The 25,667-nt window shown below is 32.2% G+C and overlaps 2 protein-coding genes across 2 annotated transcripts; both read right to left on the reverse strand.

Moving 5' to 3' along the window:
• Positions 1–614: 614 nt before the first annotated feature.
• LOC116018901 (beta-amyrin 28-monooxygenase-like) lies at positions 615–4,285 on the reverse strand. The gene is made up of 4 exons (XM_031258930.1): positions 3,782–4,285; positions 2,539–2,980; positions 1,733–1,920; positions 615–914 (listed from the first exon to the last, which is right to left on the reverse strand). Exons 1-4 carry the CDS (start codon positions 4,283–4,285, stop codon positions 615–617), a joined length of 1,434 nt encoding a protein of 477 aa, XP_031114790.1.
• Positions 4,286–6,308: 2,023 nt separating this feature from the next.
• LOC116019094 (beta-amylase-like) lies at positions 6,309–10,003 on the reverse strand. The gene is made up of 6 exons (XM_031259186.1): positions 9,871–10,003; positions 9,382–9,780; positions 9,117–9,281; positions 8,231–8,494; positions 7,691–7,900; positions 6,309–6,943 (listed from the first exon to the last, which is right to left on the reverse strand). The coding sequence occupies exons 1-6, from the start codon at positions 9,931–9,933 to the stop codon at positions 6,542–6,544; spliced, it is 1,503 nt and encodes a 500-aa protein (XP_031115046.1). The 5' UTR covers positions 9,934–10,003; the 3' UTR covers positions 6,309–6,541.
• Between the last annotated feature and the right edge of the window lie 15,664 nt (positions 10,004–25,667).

Below are 25,667 nucleotides of genomic sequence, written 5' to 3' on the forward strand. Positions count from 1 at the left end.
ACTTATGCTAAGAAAATTTAATACTAATCAGGAATAAAGCTTTTATTAGAAAGTATAATACTTTTATATTTTGATTTAAAAGTATTACATTGGAGTTACATTTTCTCCTCTAACAAATACTTGTCAATATTTCTTATAAGGGCAACTGTATTACACTTTATTCGCCTGATTAGTATTACATTTTTCAGTATAAGTATTACATTTTCATATGGTTCAACTCGACCCGTCTCACGGATATATAAGGATCCGTGAGACGGTCTCACTCAAGTGTGCTTAGACTAAGAAGAAGACGATCATGTAGTGCAATCAGTTAATTATGTTATGTATGTCTCATATGTTACTGGAAGATGATAATAGCTTAACGGTAAGTGCTTGATGAGTGCAACTTAGAAAGGTACTTTTGCCTAATAAAATACTAAGACAACACTTACAGTCTCATGCACAATCATATTTTACATAGAAGAAGAGCCTAAAAAATTGAGATAAAACATTATGTATCTCATATTTTATTGGGATTAATATAGAGAGAGAGAGAGTGAGAGAGGGAGAGAAATACAAGTACTTGATTTTATTAAGCATATATATGTATATATTTTTGCAGTGCAGCAAACAAGTCATTTGTGATGGGGTATAAGTCTAACAGGAAGGGAATTGAGCGGAACTGGGGATATAGTGTAAACTATCTTCTCATCTGGTATCAGTTTCTCCATTTTGAAGTTGGTGACAACGTTGTGCATGAGCACTAGTACAGTCAATCGGGCGTACTCTTTTCCAGGACACATTCTTGGCCCGCCACCGAACGGCACATAGGTGTAGGGTGCTGGTCCACTTCCCTCAAATCTCGACGGATCAAATTTCTCTGATTCTGGAAAATATTTGGGATTCTTGTGTGTTGAATACACACTCCAAAACGTCTGTACTTACAAATGTCATTCACATAAAAAGTTGAGTTTAGAGGTTTTGTTGAACTCAAGTGTACTGCTAATAAATTAATTAGTGGTACATATAGTGGCACATTAACCTAGGGTTGAGAATTTTGAGATTTCTGATCACCAAAATTTTATTAGAAACTGTGTTTGTTATCTAAAGTGCATGACATTTTCGATCATGTTTTGAATTTGAAAAATCTTTTATTTCATTTATATTTTACAGTTAATTAAAAGTGTGTCGATAATACCAATCACCTGCAAAAGTAGAGGTTAAAAATTTGAACGTCTATGACCCATCAAGACAACTAATGGTTGCCAACAAATTTTGACACCATGGTGGTCAAAAATTAAAAAATAAACCATGGTCAACCATGGCCACCCGCAAATGTGAGTTTATCTCAGAATTGTCTAACAACTACTAATATAGGTCAAAAAAGTTTTAAAAAATATTTTAATCTCTTGCTCATAAAAGATGATATTTCTCACCGCAAGGCCCCACACCTGACTCAACATGATTGTGGAAGAGCATATCAAGATACCACATTAGATGAAAGGACTCGTGTCTGGTGCTCACAAGGAACTTATACCCCATTAGGTGTAACTCCTACACTGCGGCGCCTATTATATTAGGCCTTGGTCTTACACCCTTATCTACAATCTACACCTGAATACTAATCAAGTGAACTACCCATGCACACAAATATTTTAATCTATGTCCATTTAGTTTGAGCAATGATAGATTAACAAGTTAAGCTTTTTGAGTACTATAATCTATCATGCATATATCCATGTTAATGACTAACCTTCCATCCTTTTGGAATAGTATATCCAGCATAGGTAAAATCAGTGAGAGCCTCTCTAAAGGCACCTTGGCCTGGTGGGTATATCCTTAGTGTTTCACATGCTACATTCCATGAATATTTCATCTTCTGAATGTCTTCCCAACTCAATCTCTCATTTGGACCCTTGGACTTGGCAATCTCCATTTGTTCTGCAATATATAAAAGAATAAAATTTGTAACTTTCAAATAGGAAATTAAAATCCTATTTCAATCACTTAATTATCTTTTTCTGAAGTAGCTAGGTAACCTGTTAAAGTAATTCTAAAAAATCATGAATCATATTTGTAGTTTAACTAAAAAATATTATATCTATTTATACCTACTGCCGTGGTTGAAAAAATCTTTAGGCGCTCCCCGAATGTCTAGCACTTAGGGCGCCTAGGCGGCGATTAATCAGTGCCTAGGCGCCCTTGTATTTTTATTTTTTTTAAAAATTTGTTTAAATTTTTTTTAAATTTTTTAAGACTAATAATTATAAATTATTTAATATTTTAATAGTTAATACTAAAATATTAAATATTAACGATTAAAAAATCTAGAGTTTGAATAATTTAGGGTTATTTCACTTAAAATATGTTGCTTTTATTGAAATAACTCATTAAAAAAACAATAGTTAATTGGTAGACTTTGGCGGCCTAATCGGCACCTAAGCAACCTAGGCGGCTTAGTCGGCTATCTAGATCATCGATTATGGTGATACCCTAGGCAGCCTGCGAGTGCCTAGACTGGATTTTTGCTAACATACACTACCTAGTGCTATTATTTACCTTTGTAGACTTGATCATAAATATGGGGATATTCTGCAAGACACTTCAATACAAAGGTTTGTGCGGCACTGCTAGTATCATAGCTGGCAACGAGGAGTCCGATAATACTGTTGCAAATCTCTTCCTCGTTCATATGTTGTCCCTCCTCATCGGTGGCGCTAAGGAGGCGAGCTAGCAAGTCTCGCCCCTCGTCCTCCACCTTACCTAAACTACTCTCCGCCTTCCTCTCCTTAATCACCTCCATCAGCTGACGTCGCACCATGCGTCCGCCTTTCATCGCGCGGTTGTACGCCGTGCCGGGGAAGTTGATCGGCAAGCTTAACATGCCGGAGGTGATGAGGATGAAAGGGTCCGACAGTTTTTTAACTTCCTTGTGGCCCTCAATGCTCAATAACAACTTGCAAGCTAGCGCGAAGGTGTAGGATTTGGAGAGAGGGTAAACCTTCACTTCTCGCTCCTATACAAGCATATAATATGAATGTTAATTTGGATCAGAATCCACCGAGCATGGTCTACCTTGTAGTGTGAATCTTGGTCTAAAATAATCTTCAGATTATGGGCAAATTATATTGTGGACCATGATCATGGTTAATACTGCAGTTGTGTTGAACGGATACTGCAGTTATGTTGAAAGGAAACTGCAGTTGTACGAAACATAAGTAGTTTTTCAACAGTATCAGTTCAACACAACTACAGTATCAGCTATAGTGCAGGGTCCACAATGCATTCTGGACCATGGTCCACGATATAGACTGCAGATTATGTGTTTGCAACTTATATGGCCTTTATAAATTAAAAGCACATCACATGTTAACTACATATACATAACATGGTAACTACAAACACATAAACTCTTAACTGCAGTACAAAATATGTTAGCTGCATACACATAATATATTGTTAATATATTATGTGCATGTAGTTAATATATTCAATCAGTACCTACAATTGATAGTTTAGGTGTTCGTAGTTACCATTTTATCTGTTTGTGGTTAACATGTTATGCAACTTTAATTTATTTGCTGGCACATAAACTATTAACTAGTAAAAAATATATATATCACATAATTTTTGGACCAAGGTTCACAATGTAAAATGAACCGGTGTATGGTATAACAATTGAGTGTCTACAATGCAATTAATTGTATCTATATAGTTAATTTAGATCAAGTTCACAATGCAATCAAGGTGGATGTCGGTCCATGGTATAATTTATTTGCAGATTGGGGGAGAGAGGGTAAACCTTGACTTCTCCGGATGGGGCCCACTCTTGGGCGATATGTTCCTTGGCCATGGAATCCATGGTGGGGACGTAGCGTTTGAGATTCTCCGGCTTGAGAATCTCGTGGGTGAAGCCCCGGTTGAGAAGCGAGATCTTCAGGATGGTGTTTTGGGCTTTGGTGGGGCAGAGCAGCGGCTTCGTCACCGACTGGGGCCACCACGTGGTCAGGAGGGTGTTCTCGTTGGAGAACAAGAACTTGTTCCCGCCGGCGCCGCAAAACACCGCCATTTTCTCCCCGAGTATCGACGTCTTGAAAACCTCGGACGAGTACTTCTTCATCCTGTCGGATATGTATTTCTCCGGCCCCGACACCACCATGTCGATGTTTTCTCCGACCACCGGCCAGCCGGTGGACCCCGGCGGGACGTTTGGTTTTGAGGTGTTGGCCTTTGTGATGAAGTAAATGGTGGAAAGGGACACGTAAAGGAGTGTGAAGGCAAGTGAGTAAAGGAGAAAAGCATCCATGTTTTCACTTAATAATTGTCTTCTTCAATCAATTCAATCACAGATAGATAGATAGATGAGAAAAGGGTTTAATTTGCAGGCTCATTGTGGTTTTAGTCTGTTGTTGAGGGTATTTATAGAGGCGGGTTTGGTTGTTGGTTGGGGAATGTCATGCAGAATTACACACCGGAGCAGCAGGAACTGATTGCCTACGGTTACGTTGCCAAGCAATATGGCATGCAAGGAATAAATGACATCCTTATTACTTAATTAACTTGGTTGGTTTGGTTTTCAAAACAAAAAAAAAAACTTGGTTGGTTTGTCATCAAATTTAATCTATAAGGAGAGATGAATCGTGAGATGTGATACAGTGATGTAACGATCTGTCTGTCTAATCATTCCCCACATTGGGAATTCGATACTGGGTCTACACTGTTGAATGGACTAAGACATGAACATCTAAGATTAAGACGAGAGTGTTTGGTTCAAATATTAGAATTATAATCGTAAAAGGGGTGGAAAATTTTCATTCATTCCATGTAATAGATCAACGGTGAGAGTTATTATTGGAAAATAAGATAAAATGGTAGAGTAATTTTTATAAATATTAAAATGGAGAAAGAGTTTTTGACCAATAAATAGTAACCAGATAGGCAAAATGGGACTGAGAAAGTAACATCATGTACAGAGTAATAAACTAAAAATAAACATGTTGACTATTTACCTTACAACATGGATCATGGTTAACAATATAACAATTGACCATCTTTATTGACAATCGTTATACCATGGACTATGGTCTACCTTATAAGGTGAACTATTTGACATAAGATACATTTTTAATATATATACTGAAGGTATATTATTTACCTACTAAATGTATATCCTTCTAACTTGTATGGTATAATTTTCCCTTTACTGAAACATCTCTCTAAATTTTATGTTATTTATTTATTATTCAATACTCCGTGTTTTCTTGTTGGGAATATCACAGAGCGGTCTAAACAGTGTACAATTGACCACATTATCGGATATTCGGATCAATAATAGGCCCAATTCATCAATAATATGTTTTCTCCTTGCCTATCATTTACAATATTCTGTTCCTAGTGAAATGCTTATAGTGCTTAGACTTAGAAGAAGAATAGGTCAATCGGATCATATAGTGCGACCAGTTAATTTGTGTTGTGTACTAAAAGATGACGGGTAGTGAAGCGAAGTGGAACAAAGTGACAATACTTGACTTCTTGAATTGGTTTGAACTTGAATTGGGGTGACACACTACGATATAGGGGCAATTTTGTAAAATTAATATTAAAGTTATGGAACCGAGTAAATTCTTCTTGGTTTTTTCTAAGCTTTGTTTGTGATTTTTTGCTCTTGTATGTTTTTTCTCCACAATTTGTACACTTCTTAGCTTCATTATGCAAATGTTTGATAGAGCAAAGTAGCAAACACTAGAATTTGTGTGTGTGTATATATATATATATATATTGAAGAGGCTATTAAGTATAAACAACTTATATATTTTATTAATAGAGAATTGAACATGTATAAATATACAATTATATCATAGAAGTAGGAAACAATTAAGTATAGAGTAATTATAGGCAATATCGGAGCCATAGTGGGGGAAGCTGCCTCTACTCCCCCACCCATCTCCTTTAATTTATATATATATTGTATGTATACGTGGGGTAAGAGTTTATTGCTTCCATCTTAATTGCAGGATTTCGAATATGGTACAAATACCCCGTTTAGGTAGTACATAGGAGGACGAAGCTTAGTGGGAAAATTAGCAATAAAATATCTAAAAATTACATCATTTTATGTAATTAATTAATTATGTTTCATATCAATATTTATGGTTCAATCTTTAAGGGTTTTATTATTATTTTTTTTTCAAAATATCTCATTAGCTTTAATTTTTCATTTTCAAGAAGATTTCTGATCTGGATCCACCCCTAATTATAAGAATCACTACACAAAGCTAGGGAACAATATATAGTAGCTAGACGCCTAGACTAAGTTCAAGAATATTATATTATTCTTTAATAATATATATTTATTTATTTCAAGAAGGTGAAATAGGAAATGGGAATGAACTCCTTATTAACAAGGCACCCATGCCAAGTAAATGAAGAAGTTTATTCCCAGCTGCCACACAATCATTTATTGCACTCACAAAACCATGAAAATACAAACTCCATTATCAGATCTGAGAATTGGAGTATTATTATTACTATTCAATAAAACCTCTCTCAATCTCTGATCAGATCAACCAAAGGGGTTGGACCCATCCACAGGCATATCTGTGGTATCATACCATGGATATGCCCTGCTTCCTTTGCTTGCTTCCAAGATTTCCTCCATTGAAAGCGCCGGCTTTGATTTCTGCAGAACAGGCGGAGAAGTCTCGGCGTTATTTGCAGACGCCTCAAGATCAGCATGGATCTTCTTCACGAAAGTCTTGAAGAGCTGGAAGTTGTCTTCTTGCATGAGATCGTCGGATAATCGCAGGTACGTAAAACCGGACATCTTGAGCTTGGGAGAACAGTTAAGGTTGACACCATTTGGTCGGACATTCAATAGTATTTGGTCGTAGGCTGCCGCATCGTATCTTGACAGTGCATTTTCCCCTGCAACGTCAATATACTCCTTCCAACCACCACTCAACACCTGCACGCACAATTGTGTGCGGTGAAAGATTAAGGATTAATTATGTGATCTAATTGAGAAGGGAAATATGCACTCAAAGAAAAAAATATGTACACGGGAAGAAGGAAAATAATGCACTCAAAGACAAAAGAATATGAGCTTACACAAAATTATCATTTTTAAAAAAAATTATATATTCTTCATTCTAGACGGTTGATTTTTGGATGTTGACTTTTAATCATAATTGTTTATCACTTATTTTATATGGCTACGATTTGTCCACAAGTAAAAATAGGTTCTAATATAAAAAGTGAAGGATGTTCTCATCCAACCATTTGGGTAGATGATAAGTGGATTTTTGAAAACAAGGAGAGAAATGTCATGTCGATTTTATAAATATTACAAATTTGATAGTTCGCAATAATTATAAAATTGACCTGTATTTCTTTTTTTATACTAAAACCCTCAAGCATGCATTAATTAACTTGAAGGGGGCCTAAATCAGTTCTTACTAGGGGGAGGTTACTCTTATTTGAACATGCTTAAATAGTGAGGCTAATCTGATCCATCTATTTAGGTAGATCAATGGTTGATTGAGGGTTGTTAAAAAAATTAAGAGAAAAAGATGTTGTGTTAATTTTACAAATATAACAAATTTGAAAGTTTGTATATATTAATTATAAAATTGATCTTGTTGATGAATGTGAGTAGCAGTATCTGTTTAAACTTTTAGTTGAGTCAATTTTAGATTGGTTAATAATGTTAAACCTGTTGAACAAGTTGTTCAGGAGCACTCTTAGCTGCTGCGTCCTGCTCGGAGTTTCTCATCTCAAGGCATGTGAAGTTCAAAGTTGCATAATGGCGTCCCAACATCCTTGCTATGGGGCGATATCCGTCTCGCCCGAACAGGTTGTAGAACCCCGCCGTCAGCTCTGCTGCATGGCTCGAGTCATTATACCACCAATGGATTCCAGAAACCTACATATATACATACATATATGTCAGCAGTAATAACTAGACATGTTGTGTTTAAAATCAATCGTTATATCGTGGACCTGATCCAATACACAGAATTTGATGCATAGAATTCAGATTAATGAACATGAATTATGTATATTATGTTAAGTGTGTAATTTATGTTCATTAAATGGTGTTTATGTGTATGTGTATTATGAATCTGAATTCTATATTTTATGAAATCAAATTCTGTATATTGAACCAGAGTCCACAGTGCGATATAAATTGCCGTTTAGAATTGAAGATGAGATTGAGGTGAGTAGGGCGGGTCGGAGATGAAGATATACGTACTTTGGCGGCTATGTTGACCTTATATCCGACAAAAACCTTGTTGGCTTCTCCGAGGATTTGGTCACCATGAATGATGAGCTTGTTGGAGTACCAGGTCAAGAAGAACTTGCCGAAATCGGTTTGGTAAGTGCCGTTGGTTTGAAAGAAGCCTGTTTTGTCCGGTGTGTCATTGTAGGTTCCGGCGTTTCCCGGCATCTCCCAATTCCCATGCCCCGCGTCCTCGTTGGCCTTCTTCCAATCAGCTACCATGTACTTGTCATAACACTACAATAATAATACCGAGTAATTGTTAGCCTATAGGGTCACACTCACATTTATGTCAGACTATTTCACAACAGATCTTTATTCGTGATTAGGTTGGACCAATAATATGAAAATGTAATACTAATCAGTTCTTAAAATGTAATACTTTTTGAGAGAAATGTAATACGGAGTACTTTTTAATTAAAAAGTATTACACTTCCTCATATAAGTAATTAATAAACAATTTATTTATGTATTATATTTTTTAATATAATTAAGTATTACATTTTCCTCCTGACCTGACTCGTCTCACACAAGTTTTTGCACACACATGGACAAAAAATAAGAGTCAACCCCTTAACAAAAAAAATAAATACTTTAGTATACAATAATGTTGTGGGTAACCTCGACCAAGTTCGTTAGATAGTTGGTCCAGTAACCGCAAAATTGTAAGTTCACCTCTTTATTAGTCATCTTGATTAGAATATAGACAACCTAAGGTGGTTAACATCATGATCATCATTTGTCCACTAGATTAGAATCACAAGACAAGTTTCACGGGTATACACTTTCGGATAATTAAGGCCGGGTTGTGGAATTTCTAGTGAACCAAAATGTAAAATATAATAATGTTGAGTCTCACCTGAAATTCCCCAATACCAGGATAAACCCATCCTTGAGTCTCTGGGTAAGAAGGATATCTGAGCTCCCCAGCAGCCCCACACCCCACTTCAATGTCTACAATGTCTCCACCCTCCAAAAACTCCATCATGTTGTCTCTAAAACTCACCATGAAGTCACTATACATCTATAATATATACAATAAACAAAGGTTAGAATCTAAGATTAGACCAACGTCAGTCAATAAGTAAAACAAAGAAACACATCTTTTAATTAATCCAGATTACCTGAATGGGAGTACGACCCTGAAAGAGGGCTTGGTTATCAACACCAAGGGAAAGGTACTCCGGGTTTCTAGTCCCGGCCTTGTTGGTGTAAAAGATGTCGGGGTTTTTGTCCCCGACGGCGAGCACCCACGGCGGGAGGGGAATGTAAACATTGTCCCCGACGTTGCCGCCGCACTGGTGGAACGACATGATGGCCTGGATTTTGAGACCACATTTCTTCACAACTTGGAAGAGTTCTATGTAAGCAGACCAATCATACTCTTTAGGCCCCTTGGCTTCAATGATCCCCCACCACACATCCACCATGATCCCATCACAACCTGCGTCTTTCAGCTTCTTCAGCTGCGCTTCAACGTTGTCTTTGTCTGGAAAAACGTTGTCAGCAGTAACAACTCCCAACTGTAGTTTTGTTCATACAAAAATACTAACGTTAATTACTAACAACATATATATAATGCACCATTTTGTAATATGATTTCAATTAATTACCTGAAGCATTACATACACTGGGACATAGTTGCCAATTGGCATTTGGCCAGGAATTGGAGCCATATCTGATCTTTAATAACAAGAAGAACTTTCAGATATATTTCTAGCTAGTATAGGTTTTGATGCATTCTACTATTGATGTGTTGTTGCCTTTTATAGATGTCTTGTTGGTGTTGGTTAATGATTTGTGCTTGTATTTAAAAACGAGTTGTTTCCCAGTGGGGTGGCATATACAGGAAAAAAAATAATATATTATATGAGTAAAAGATTTTTAACTTTATCAAGTTTTGAGTAGACAATTGAGTAAAAATTTCAACTCTATTAGGTTTGGAGTAGACAATTGAGTGACAAAAATTGACTTCATTAGGTAAACCTAAAAATTTAATATTTTTTCTTTCTTTCTTCTCATAAGGTTGAACCCAATCCCAAGGGTCTCTCACGCCCGGCCAGCCAGAGCATCTAGGAGGATAAAATTATAGTAACTCAGCTTAATACATGCTAGACATTTGCTTACTGCAAGAGGTTGCTTCTACACTACCGTCGGTAAAGCTCGATTCCTGATTTTTCTTCTCAAATTTCACTACTGTGACCAGCTAAGCTGCCCATGCTGGCAATATTTTTTTTTTCTTTGTCAGGAAGGGTGGGAGATTAATTATAAGTTTAAAATGTGAGTCAATTTGCACTACTCATGGGAGCCATGCGAGTGAAGCTGAAGTGTGGGCAATACTTAAAAGGCTGGAGTGGACATGGCATAATAAATAAGGGGATCCAGAAGCTCATCATCAAGTGTGATTCCCAAGAAGCTATTCGGAGAATCGTGGAGGCTAGCTTGCAAACATTGGATTAACAAACAGTGGGAACATCTTCCGCGAACAAAACATGGTGGCTAACAGATTGAGGAAGACCGCTTGGGCCGTACGTGGCCGCGTAGAATGAATGAGGGGAACCATGAGTAGGGTTCCCGGGGCTTCGCCCCTCCGTTTCCGATCAAAATAATAATAATACAGCAAGGAAGACACAATTTTATTCCATTACTTATAAACTGTCTTCATATTGTTTGAGGTACACGGAGTGCTGGACTTGACTATTTACTGGTCTCCAACCAACAATTCACTATTCACCGAGTGCTAGACTTGACCTTTACTGACCTCCGGCCAACAGTAAGGAACATGTTAAATGTAAATATATAAAATAATAAATGCAAGTGGAGTAGTTGTTATATGTTATTTTAAGTCTAAATAAATTATTATAATATTGGATATGTTTTATGTGGTTTAATTCATAAAACTAGTTTAAGAGATTGGTATTCCTACAAAATTGATTTCTGGAACACTGAGAATGTTTTTTGAAAAATGATTCATTTTTAAAAAAATATTTTCATTTTCTGGTGTTTGGATGAAAGTCATAAAACAAGTTTTTTTTTTGTTAAAAGTCAAAATTTGTACTTTTTTTATTTTTATTTTTTTCAATTTAAAAAAGAACAAATTTCACTTTTAGTTATCATAAGCTGTTGTGACTTTGCCATACTTTAATTTACTCTTTTAATTTTGTCACATTACATCCTTGGCCTTCATTTAATTTCCTTGCCACATTTAGTCACCTTTTAAAATTTTATCATTTCATCATTTAATAAAGAGGACTAACATGTAATCTTATTATCAAGCTTCTTGCATTTCCCCAACGTGGCAACATGTGATTTCTCTCCCTCTCTTGTAAATTTTTTTAATTGAATAATGAAATTTCATGTAGTCATACTTATTAAATGGTGCAAAATTTTAAAAGGAAAACTAATTTTGACAGAAAAATGAAAGTCGAGAATGCAATGTGACAAAATAAAAAGAATAGGACTAAATGCGATAATGTCACAACAATCGATAACTAAAAGTAAAATTTGTTATAGTTATCCCTCTCCACCTTCAAAAAAAGATGGGAGAGGCAACTATGGTGGCGGCTTCCCATTTCCCATCACCATGGAGGCAACCACTAAAAGTTGTTGTTTTTCTTTCTTCTTTTTTTTTTTTTTTTTTTTTTGCTTTCTTTAATTTCTTTTTCAAAAAAAATTGTTCTTTTTTGTTTTAATCCATGTCAGTTTGAGAAAAAAATTCAATAATTTTATGTTGGGGAATAACTAAACAATCATTTCTAGAAATTAAACTTAAACTTGCTAGTAATCTCTAAAAAAAACTAAAAAAACTAAAAAAAAAAACTTTAAAAAAAAAAGAAGAAGAAGAAGCAAATAAACAAAAAACAAAAACAAAACAAAAACAAAAACAAACAAAAACAAAAACTAAGAAACAAATGCACATTTTTTGCTTGTTTGATAGTCTGCACATGTTTTAAGTTCAATGATTTAATTATACAAACTAAACAAATTTAGTGTCCTATGTGATATTTTTTCCAAAAGATTTATTTTTTGGGTATGTGGGTTAGTTGGCCAAACTAAAACTTTTATTGTTTGATTTCAAATGGTTCAAGTCATATTTATTTTAACATTAATAAATGTAATAACTCTGAACTAAATAAATTAAAGGAATTTTTTTTTTTTTTTTATAGTTTTTGGGTTGAGGCGGGAGCCAAGATTTGTATTTCTTGGCGAATTGATATTGATATAATTATACCTATATTGCAAAAAATTAACAATGTCCAACTTTGATTTACAAAAATGTTGACAGTTGTTGCGCGAATGTATGCTCTAGGTAAAGCTTACCTTGTGACCGAAATAGGTAAAGGACCAAAAGGAAGTAAATCAACCTAAGTTGCTCATAATTGGCCAACTCAAACCAATAGACTAGTAAGCAACTTCATAGGAAGTCGGACTTAAAAATTTTATATTTAGCAAGCCAATTGCCCAATCTATGGCAAATTATTGTGTGGATCACGGTCCAAAACGACGTCGTTGAATTTTGTGAGTTAGAATAATGTATATTATGAGTTAGAATAATGTACTTTATGTATAATAATAATTTACATCATGTGTTAGAATAATTAAACTTCTAGGATAACATAAGGTACTTTATGAATGAATTAAAATATTGTACATTATACTTTAAAATAATATACATTATGTATTATAAAAATATATGTTATAGTGAATCGCGAAGAAAGAAAATTTACAAAAAATGACATCATTTTCTAACCGTAGCCCATACAGGGTCACGATCCACGCAATAACTGTTGCCAATCTAGTCGGTTGAAATTGTTTCTCAATCATGAATCATGCCCATATATACTTATGAAGTGGGAAAGTGATGGAAATGAATTGAAGGGTCCCTTATGCTGTATTTGAGTGTGAAGGGTACAGCGGGGGCATGCTACACGCCAAATGCATATATTCTAAACGATTTATCTTTGTTTAAGAATTTCTTTTATTTTATTTTTAATTAATATATGAAAAAAATCACTTTTTCTTTAAATTATATTATTATAGCGCTTTTTTTCCCTAAATTATTTATCTATTCACATAAGCCCCTCAGTTATTATGTTAGAACTACTAAAAATAAAGACAAAATAGTCATTTTAAGGCACTTTACTTCTCCAAAAAATTATTACTTATATGTGAGAATCAGAATAAATGTGAAAAAAGAACAAACACCATTTGTAAATAGTATATTAAATTTTAAACTAATGCTAATTATAGAATTAAGACTTAAACACAAAATTAGTAATAATGAATTATTTGTATTTAATTCTTAATTATATTACTAACATTAGTTTAAAATCTATACTATATGTAAAAGCATTATCCTCCTTCCAAAGTTTCCCGCCCAAAGTTAGGGGCATTTTGGTAAAATCAGTTATTTTATTTATTTTTTATTAATTTATTAATTTATTATATAAAATCAGCTAGTGCCTATTATGGTTAAATTTTGGTAATTGAATAATTGAATTGATTACATAGTTAAGTGTGAACACGGTAATAAATTAGCCTTATTCTTGGATCTCCGTTCTTATAACAATAGTCAAATTGGTTCTACGAAATTATAACATATTGCTATATTAATTTTATGGTAATTATAACATATTATAACATATTGCTATATTAATTTTATGGTAATAAATTATAACAGTAGCGTAATTATGTTTTTTTTCTCCTACTAATCAGCCAAATTTCCTAAACTACTCCCCCATCTCCACCCCTCTTAATTTCTTACCTTTTTCACATCTATCTCTCTCTCTTCCTTATTTTCTATATAAACTATTGCTTATAATCATAATTCGTATTCCCTGTGAATTCTGAGCTGGATTTTACCTTTATTCCTTCTCTCTCTATCTCTTCAAATCGGTTTCTCCTGGAAAATCAACAACCATGAGTACTGTAAACATGGTGGGGTACCGGATTGGCGACGCGGTGGAGGTTATCACCCAACGTTGATAGCATTACGTTGATAGCATATATTAGGATCAGGGTTCTTAATATATTGTGGTTTAGTCACATCCTTAATTCTTAAATATTTATGATAGACATTTAGTTAATTTTATAATTTCATTTCCTTAATTATATTTGCTATTGTGGTTTAGCCCTACCTTTTCAGCTGCAATGCATTCCAATTCTCACATAAAAGTTTTGGAGATGACGCGGCAAAAGACGGGAGGAAAGAATGGGATCCCGAGTAACGAAGCCTGTGGATATAGGGTAGATTGTGGTGAGTAGTTTACAGCATCCCGAGAAGACGAGTAATTGAAACTAACCATATATTTTTGGTGTATTGCATTATTACTTTATTCTATTATGTTAATTCACTTAATCGTATAATCTTCTAAAAATTTATTTACAACTTATTTTGACGACTTTTCAAGTGTTACAATAATATTATGTTGTCAAAACAATCCAAACATGGTAACGCATGCTTTCAATGCATATATCAAATATATAAATAATAAATTGATAAAGTCTTGCGGTACACGTCGTAATATATAAAATCATTACCATACAATTTAATATTAATTTCTAACCATTTATAACCACTTATGACCAAAATTGAAATGGTATTCGAAATGGTATTCAAAATTTAAATGGTATTCAAAATTGAAATACAAATACAATACAATTAGCACGGAATGGTAATAATATTCGAAATTTATTATATTTCAATTTTGAATACCATTTCAATTTTGGTTATATCCATTCCGTGCAAATCCATTTCAATTGAAATAATATTCGAAATTTGTTGTATTTTAATTTTAATTTCTAACCATTTATAACCAAAATTGAAATGGTAATATCCTACTAACATGTCAACCTTATTCCATTTTATATTCATATAACAACTTTACAAAAATATCTTCAATTTTCTGAGTTTAAAAAATAGACACATTAATAGAAGGTATTTTTATTAAAATGAATAATGACATTCTTTTTCTAATTTTATCTCATAACGTTCATGACAATAAAATCATTTTGAATCATTGATACTATAAATTGATTGAACGCAACATGCGTTTAAGTTTTTTTTTAAATATTTTATTAATTTATTAATTAATCAAATACTATTATTTGCTTTCAAAAAAAAAACAAATACTATTATTTAAAAAATCAATCACATATTACCAAAATAAAGAGTTAAAAATTAAGACTCAAAATTTAAAAAAAAAATAGAAAAAAGAAAAAAAATAGAATTTAGCATCACTCTTATAATGATCACACACATATATAACGTCGCATANAATTCGTATTCCCTGTGAATTCTGAGCTGGATTTTACCTTTATTCCTTCTCTCTCTATCTCTTCAAATCGGTTTCTCCTGGAAAATCAACAACCATGAGTACTGTAAACATGGTGGGGTACCGGATTGGCGACGCGGTGGAGGTTATCACCCAACGTTGATAGCATTACGTTGATAGCATATATTAGGATCAGGGTTCTTAATATATTGTGGTTTAGTCACATCCTTAATTCTTAAATATTTATGATAGACATTTAGTTAATTTTATAATTTCATTTCCTTAATTATATTTGCTATTGTGGTTTAGCCCTACCTTTTCAGCTGCAATGCATTCCAATTCTCACATAAAAGTTTTGGAGATGACGCGGCAAAAGACGGGAGGAAAGAATGGGATCCCGAGTAACGAAGCCTGTGGATATAGGGTAGATTGTGGTGAGTAGTTTACAGCATCCCGAGAAGACGAGTAATTGAAACTAACCATATATTTTTGGTGTATTGCATTATTACTTTATTCTATTATGTTAATTCACTTAATCGTATAATCTTCTAAAAATTTATTTACAACTTATTTTGACGACTTTTCAAGTGTTACAATAATATTATGTTGTCAAAACAATCCAAACATGGTAACGCATGCTTTCAATGCATATATCAAATATATAAATAATAAATTGATAAAGTCTTGCGGTACACGTCGTAATATATAAAATCATTACCATACAATTTAATATTAATTTCTAACCATTTATAACCACTTATGACCAAAATTGAAATGGTATTCGAAATGGTATTCAAAATTTAAATGGTATTCAAAATTGAAATACAAATACAATACAATTAGCACGGAATGGTAATAATATTCGAAATTTATTATATTTCAATTTTGAATACCATTTCAATTTTGGTTATATCCATTCCGTGCAAATCCATTTCAATTGAAATAATATTCGAAATTTGTTGTATTTTAATTTTAATTTCTAACCATTTATAACCAAAATTGAAATGGTAATATCCTACTAACATGTCAACCTTATTCCATTTTATATTCATATAACAACTTTACAAAAATATCTTCAATTTTCTGAGTTTAAAAAATAGACACATTAATAGAAGGTATTTTTATTAAAATGAATAATGACATTCTTTTTCTAATTTTATCTCATAACGTTCATGACAATAAAATCATTTTGAATCATTGATACTATAAATTGATTGAACGCAACATGCGTTTAAGTTTTTTTTTAAATATTTTATTAATTTATTAATTAATCAAATACTATTATTTGCTTTCAAAAAAAAAACAAATACTATTATTTAAAAAATCAATCACATATTACCAAAATAAAGAGTTAAAAATTAAGACTCAAAATTTAAAAAAAAAATAGAAAAAAGAAAAAAAATAGAATTTAGCATCACTCTTATAATGATCACACACATATATAACGTCGCATANTTAGCATCACTCTTATAATGATCACACACATATATAACGTCGCATATTATAGAAGGGCCAATATATATTAAAAAAACCAATATATATTTTCCCTTCTTTCAATAAGAATGTACTATTATTTCTATATATAAAATGAGTAATTTATGGAACGGGTAAGTGTTATTTGGGACAAAATTTATTGTATTTTAATTTTAATTTCTAACCATTTATAACCAAAATTCAAATGATAATATCCTACTAACATGGTCAACCTTATTCCATTTTATATTCATATAACAACTTAACAAAAATATCTTCAATTTTCTGAGTTTTAAAAAGAGACACATTAATAGAAGGCATTTTAAAAATGAATAATAATATTATGTTTCTATGTCGCCCCATCTTCCGTCTAAGGTATTTTAAAAATGAATAATAATATCCTCCTCCCAAATTTTCCCATTTTAAAAATGAATAATAATATCCTCCTCCCAAATTTTCCCACCCAAACTTAGTGGCATTTTATCCTCCTCCCAAATTTTCCCACCCAAACTTAGTGGCATTTTAGTCTCCTCCCAAATTTTCCCACCCAAACTTAGTGGCATTTTAGTAAAATCATTTATTTTCCCACCCAAACTTAGTGGCATTTTAGTAAAATCATTTATTTTATTCATTTATTATTTTATTAATTATTCATATATATATTTATTCATAAAATCAATCAATTGCTAATAACATGCCAATTTCATTTATATTTATAATAATATGGTAATAGGCGAATAAAACTATTGATTTAATTACAAAAGGTAAATTGCATACAAATTAAGAATAATAATTAAAATAATAACACAAGTAAAAAAGGGTGGATGCATGCATACTAGGCAAATAAAAAAGGCAAATAAATTGTTTTAATTATAAAATTAAATCAAATATTTATTATATTTTATTTTCTAACCAATTCTCAAATGGTAATAACCTACTAACACGAATTGTTTGCTTACATAATATTATTTTGTTAAATTAATTTTTTCATTAAATCGTAACAAATATTAGCATATTAATGTCACTTATACACGGTAATAGCAGTAATGTACGTGCAATAAAAATTGGTAATATTTATATATACACGAAAATTGTCTTCAAAAAAAAGTATACACGAAGATCACGTCCATAAAGTCATCATTTATTAGTAGAAAATTAAATCAAGAATATGAGATATTATTGGAATTGAAAATTAAATCAAGAATATGAGATATTATTGGAATTGAAAATTAAATCAAGAATATGAGATATTATTGGAATTGAAAATTAAATCAAGAATATGAGATATTATTGGAATTGAAAATTAAATCAAGAATATGAGATATTATTGGAATTGAAAATTAAATCAAGAATATATTTAAAAGAAAATGAAATATTAGGAAAGACGAAATGAATATATTAATATTTCACTGGAAATATAGCATAACTTTCCTTACAAAAGAATTAGTAACCAACAAATGAAATAATAGGAAAAAATTATGAAGGAAAAATGAATGAAAATTAATAATTCTTTTAATAAAGGAAAAAGGAAATGAATATATTCAAAAGAAAATTAAAATATTAGGAAAAATTAAATGAATATATTAATATTTCATTGGAAATATAATCGGCAATTATATTATTATAATTATATGAATTAAATATTAATTAATTATATTAATTATTAATTATATTATTAAATACTACTCCATTAGGAACACGCTCTTTTTAGTCGTAGAGNCTTCCGAAAACAGCTAACTTATCACATAATTAATATTTATTACTAGAAGGTTGATCAATCATCTCAACAACTTTAGATATCGTTGATCAAATTAATTAGTACACGTGTGACATGAACACTGCAGAAGGTCGAACATATTTAATATATAATAATACGGAGTAATAATTTTTGTATATACGAATTGATATTCCGGTTAACGAAAAATAATTAATTTAGTGTAATTGACTAATAATAATTGTCTAATAATTATTATGTTAATTAAGCTAAATATTGGCCGTTCAATTTATTTTTATACTCCGTAGTAATTAAAGTTAAATTATTTCTCCTTTTTCCATATTTATTTTTGTAATAATATAATTACTTAAGTTATACGGAGTATTAAATATCGATCTTTTTAAGATAATTGTAAACAAACAAGTCATACATTATTCAATTAATTGAGTAATACTTTTGCACTAATCTTATAATCAAATAAATGTACATGTTCAATATTAGATTTTTTAAAATAATTTTCTTTAATTTTATTATCTAAATAAATAAATAAAAATTTATCTGTGAATCGCACGGGTAATTGGACAATTATTTGCTCTAATTCAAGCAAATAAAACATCAAAAAACATAATCAATCCAACCAATTTCATCAATTGCGCTATATAATATTCGATGTTATAATTTATATAATTGTATATCGATCCAAATATTCTTAAAATATTATAACAAATTCATTCCGTGCAACGCACAGGCGAAAATACTAGTTATAATTATAATATTTGCAAATGATGTCTGTCTGTTTCGCATTTATTCTAATTTTTAAATATAAACAAAAAATTTTAGAGAAGAAAAATAAATGAAATGCCTATTTTACCTTTATTTTAAGAGTCCAAATGTCCATTTAATAGGAGGTGGAGGGGAAAGGGATCACCACTTTCAAAATAATAGTAATTCATATTAACACGTCACACCAATATTTATTAAAAAATTATCAATCAAACACTTAGACAGTCGAATCCAACATTAATCATGCCATCAAATGTTCATTGTAGGAAGTTATCTTAAGTCAGTTAAGTAGTACTCACACTCACTATTCGGGGGTTGCCCACTCCTATGTAATTGTCAAGTAAATTAGATAATATCAAAATCAGGATTTAGTCACTCTGTCACTCCTTTCGGGTCACATTATTAGTTAATATAAAATTTATTTAAAAAAAATCACCATTCATTAATTCTCACTTTTCAACATATATTTATGCTGTTAGATATTTATCGACATCTCTATGAAATACAATCACGCATGTATATATGCCAACAACCTCAAATTGACATAAATGGAATATTTGAATTCGATTGGGCAGAAATGAAACATGAATAATAATGGAAAAATTAATGCAAATTATTGTGTGGGCCACGATTCAAAACGACATTTTTTTAATTTTATGAGTTAGAATAATGTAAATTATGAGTTAGAATAATGTACTTTATGTGTTTTTTTTTAACAACTTTATGTGTTTGAATAATGTATATTGTGTGTTAGAATAGTTAAACTTCTGAGGTAAGATAATGTACTTTATTAGTTAGAATAATGTGTATTATGAGTTAAAAATATATATTTTACAGTGATTCGCGTGAAAAAAAATTAGAACATGCAATAACTATTGGAAAATTACCTAGTCAAATGGATTTCGATCAAACTTTGTTAGAAATACTTTTGAATTTATTTAATTTTTTATTTTTGGGGGAAAAAACTGAAAAAGGGTAAAAAATATTTAGCAAACATTAAGGGCTCATTTGGGAGTACGGAGAATATTTTCTGAAAAATAATTCATTTTTTAGAAAAAAAATTATTTTTAGGTGTTCAGTTAAGTTAAAAATAGTTTTTTTACTAATATTTATATTTTTTATTTAACTCATTTATAAAAACATGAACATAGATCTATTACTAAGTTATTTATTATAAAATATTAATTATTTATATAAATTAAAGTTTATAATAGTTATAAATATTAATAATTATATAATAAAAAGTTGTAAATACATAATTTTTACTTGTTATTTATTATAATAAAAAATAAAAAAAATTGATACATATAATATTTCTGAATTAATAAAATTAAAGAAAAAAACATTTTTTTTCAAAGATGCGGGTAAGGCCGGAAAAATATTTTTATTGTTTGTCTCAACACAATCTGACTTAGGGGGGTGTATTCAATCAAGACTTTTAAAGACTTTCAAATACTTTTAAAATGATGGATTTTAATTGACTTTTGTAGAATTTTTGTATACTTTACTAGAATCTTTTAAACATTCATAAACTTTGTAAGAGTTTATAAATATCTGTATGACAAACATTTATAAACTTTTAAAAACTTTTTAATATTAAAAAGTCTACAAAAATCATTAAAAATCTAAATTGAATACACCCCTACAAACATTTTATAACTTATATTAATATATTATTAATAATTTTTTTATAAAAATAAATTAAATAAAAATTTTAAATTGTAAATGTTTGTTGCAACCAGCAGCAAGCTGCTGCTGTTCGCAGCAGATTGCTGCTGTTGCGAGCAGCAATTTTTTTATTATTATTTTTTTCTTTTTGCTGCGATCAGCAGCAAAAAAATTTGCTCTAAATATCATTAAATAATAATTTTTCGTAGCAAAGTATATGGTATTTATGAAAGGTTTGAAACGTACCGTAAAATTAATGAAAAGTTTATGGTTTAAATAGAGGGAAAAAAATTGTGAAGAATCTTGAAAAGTTTGGGGGAGTGTTGAATTTGCTTGAACATTAAAAAAAATGGTATTTATGAAAGATTTGAAACGTACCGTAAAATTGATGAAAAATTTGCCTAGTTTAGATAGAGGAAAAAAAGTCTGTAGGGAATGTTGAAAAGTTTGGGGTTGGAGGGTTGGATTTCATCTATTTATATTAATGAAGAAAAAGTCAATAGAAATCCTATTCTGATAGAGTTTGTGAAAGTTAATAACTTTTTGAATACCAGTAGACTTTTAAAAACTCTATAAAAGTATTAATTGAATACATGTATACTTTTAAAGAGTTTTGAAAAGTTTGAATTGAATACCACCAAACTTTTAAAGTTAATAAAAGTCTAAATTGAATATCACCAAACTTTTAAAGTTAATAAAAGTATTTAAAAGTTCATGAAAGTCGTGATTGAATACACCCCCTTAGATTTAATTTGACATTGATAAATGTAAATAAAAAATTTAAAAATATTTTTATTATTTTTAGGGTTGTGGGGAAGTAATTTTTTTTATTATTTGGTCTTTTTTTTAATGTTTGGTAATTTCATTAGGTAAACCTAGCTAAAAATTTAAACAATTTTTTTTTCTTGTACCGATAAGTGCGGGAAATTAATAATAAGTTTGATCTGTGATTCAACACGTGTGAGAAACATATTAAATATAAATATATGAAATAATAAATACAAGTAGTTTGAGAGTTTATATGATTTAACTACTTTGAGAGTTTGGTATTTTGGTTGGTTTTGTATTATAGCAGTTGTAATGGACTCGTGTCCACCTTGCAGAGATTGAATTGTGTACTTTTAGTATTGGAATTGTGAGTTTTTATAATATAAATTGTATTTCTAAGTCAAAACGCATAACATATGTAGAAGGGGATTTGTGAATACAAGACTATACTAAATTTTAAAAAGATTAAATTGTGTGTTTTTAGTATTAAAATTGAATGTAATATTTAAAAGGAACTTGTGAATACAAAACAATGTAATCAATTATATATATGTTAACATTGTGTATTTGTAGTATACAAATTGTGAACTTTTGATAGGTAAATTGTGAACATTTAGTATATAAATTGTGTATTTACATCATTTTGGACCCGGTCAACATAATAATTTGCTGTATTATAGGCAATTGATGGAGAATAAAAATCTTCAATTTTATGGATCACTAATAAGTATTGTGTGGTTCTCCAAAGTCCAAACATCTTAGTCATTATTGTATCACGTGGGTTAATTCAAGCAACTTTTAAGAAGCTAATTTCAATTTCTTTTTTTTGTTACAAGAGAAATACAATATTATTATTATTTATTATATGTTAGAATTTTTTGGTTTAATTCTTCCCTAAGTTTCCCCAATTATATATCATCTTTATTGTTTTACATTATGGTGTTTCAATGAACATTAGAAACTATACACCCATTTTTTAAGGCTCAACAATAGTATTTTGTTTTTGTTTTGATACTGTTACTTTGTTGAGCATATAATAAATAAAACATAAAGGAATAAGGGTCAAATTGGCCACTGAACTTAACGCGATAGTGCAATCAGACCACTGGACCTAAAAAACGTTCAATTACTCCACTCAACCGCCCAAATGCCTCCAATTTCACTACATAGCCGGTTCCCATCCCTTTCTTCCGGTTGATTGCTGACCAGGCTGATGACATGGCATTAATAATTGTTTTTTGTTTATTTTTCTTAGTTTTTGTTGCTTCCGGCGTGTAAGAACACAGATCCAAATACCACATATTTGGTACGGGTCGGCCGGACGTCATCCAATTGGAGCTCCGGCAACAGCAACCTCCACCACCACCGTGCATCTGCTAACAGCAAACTCCAAGCCGAGTAACAGCAAACAGCAACCTCCACCACCACAGTGCATCTGCTAACAGCAAACTCCAAGCCGAGTAACAGCAAACAGCAACCTCCACCACCACAGTGCATCTGCTAACAGCAAACTCCGAGCCAGAATAACAGCAACGGCGCCGGCGACGCCGATAAGAATGGCAACTCCAAGATTAAAAGTAAGGGAGAAAAGGATTATGGCCCTGTTTGGTAAATAATTAGCATATTAACTAATTTTAATTTATTTGTCCACTATTAGTTGTTTAACTTGGTTAAAAAATCAATGTAAGTGTTTGGTTAATAAGTTTTTTGTAACTCCAAAATACTAAAATTTAAAAGGCTATTATTCAAAACGATCTTTTCAATTAGCTTTTTGAGAAAAGAAATTATATCAACAGCTAATTTTCCAAACACCTTTCTAAAATCAGCTAATGTTATCAACTAATTATACCTTCTAACCTAATCAGCTAACAACCATTTATTAAACAAGGCCTATAAGTTTTATGATTATTAGATGATTTGAATACGATAGTATAATTTTACCAAAAAAAAAAGAATACAATAGTATAATAACAATAATACATAAACAAATATAGTACTGAATATCAAGTGTGCAGCCAAATTCGAAGAGATCTCGTTTACCCATATTTTTTAAGAAGGGAACAAGTGTGAAGACTTTCTTATTAATCTCGAACAATGTATTAGTTGGAATACCACATGGAGGAATCCCCGGAGAGATTAGCATGTCTCCTCACGAGCGATGCTGGGCACACAACTTCTCGTAGGAATCAATAGCTCGAGGCTTAGCCTCTATTAATTCTCAAAAAAAAAATGAATATGAAATTCTAATAGTGTAGAAACATTCTAAATCAAACGCCACCTGAGGTGGGTGCATAGCATAATAAATAAGGTAGCTTTCTCAAAAAAAAAAAAAAAAAAAAAAAAGCTAGAAATCAATTTCATTTCTTACTAGTATTATGGGCTCTCTGGCCTACAAAAGCAGGAAATCAATAAATAAGTGATGGGTAAATACGCAATTGGACTACGCGCGCACTTTGCCACCCTACTTGACAACCACTCGGTCGGTCCGCATCGACCACTCTACACCCCGTCGACATCCACTCGGTCGGTCCGCATCCACCACTCTACACTCCGTCGACAACCACTCGGTCGGTCCGCATCGACCACTCTACATTCCGTCGACATCCACTCGGTCGGTCCGCATCCACCACTCTACACTCCGTCGACAACCACTCGGTCGGTCCGCATCAACCACTCTACATTCCGTCGACATCCACTCGGTCGGTCCGCATCCACCACTCTACACTCCGTCGACAACCACTCGGTCGGTCCGCATCAACCACTCTACACTCCGTCAACAACCACTCGGTCGGCCTATTATCATCCTACGGGCGACTTATTGCCACCCTACGGGCAGCCTACTAAGGAGCTAGGAGATTCCGAATTATAGGAATCATTTGAGCTCCCCGAAGATTCTAATCGTTTGCAATGCTCGAGGCGACAAGTGATGGCATTTTGTGAGTAATTGCTCTGCCACCTCGAGCACGTCACGGAGATCCTGCAGAGCGACTGTTCAAGGTGACCAATGCCGACATGACACGTCAGACCATCCGCATGTCATCCGTTGAGTACTCACGTGACCTGCTTAGTATAAATAGGGGGATCACACCCCTCATTTGGGGGGGAGAGAACTCATCAGTACTAGACTAATACACTTGCGATTTGATCATCATCTTTCTCTTGCTTACTTTTTATTACTGTTCGTCACTCGTAGAGCGATATAGCTTCGAACCGTTCAGTCGTCGACCGGTGACCCACCGAGCGACATCCTTCACCACCCGTAGCACACGTATTCGTAGCGTAATCGTAGACCCCGTTTACATTAACGCTATCATTGGCGCCGTCTGTGGGGACTGGACAAGTCACTTCGTCTATCCCGTTATTTTTCTTTCTTCTCACAACCCTCTATTGACCTCAAAATGACGAACAGCAGGAAAAGTTTGAGCCAAAGTCATGCGCGTAGGGGGAGTCCAACCCGGCAGGTTGGGCCTCACCCCAACAATGTGATGGAACCACTCCCAGAAGATGATCTACGTCGCCAGTTGGAACGATCCAGGAGCCTGATGAACGAGCTGACATCCAACCAAAGGCGATCCAGGAGCCTGATGAACGAGCTGACATCCAACCAAAGGCAAGCCAGGAGCCTGATGAACGAGCTGACATCCAACCAAAGGCAAGATGCACGACCTACCCAACCGGTCAACCCGAATGTAGGCGAACGTGCTGGGCAGACAAGTTTTCAAATTCCAAT

This window comes from Ipomoea triloba, chromosome 5 (genome assembly GCF_003576645.1).
Source record: "Ipomoea triloba cultivar NCNSP0323 chromosome 5, ASM357664v1".
NCBI lineage: Eukaryota > Viridiplantae > Streptophyta > Magnoliopsida > Solanales > Convolvulaceae > Ipomoea > Ipomoea triloba.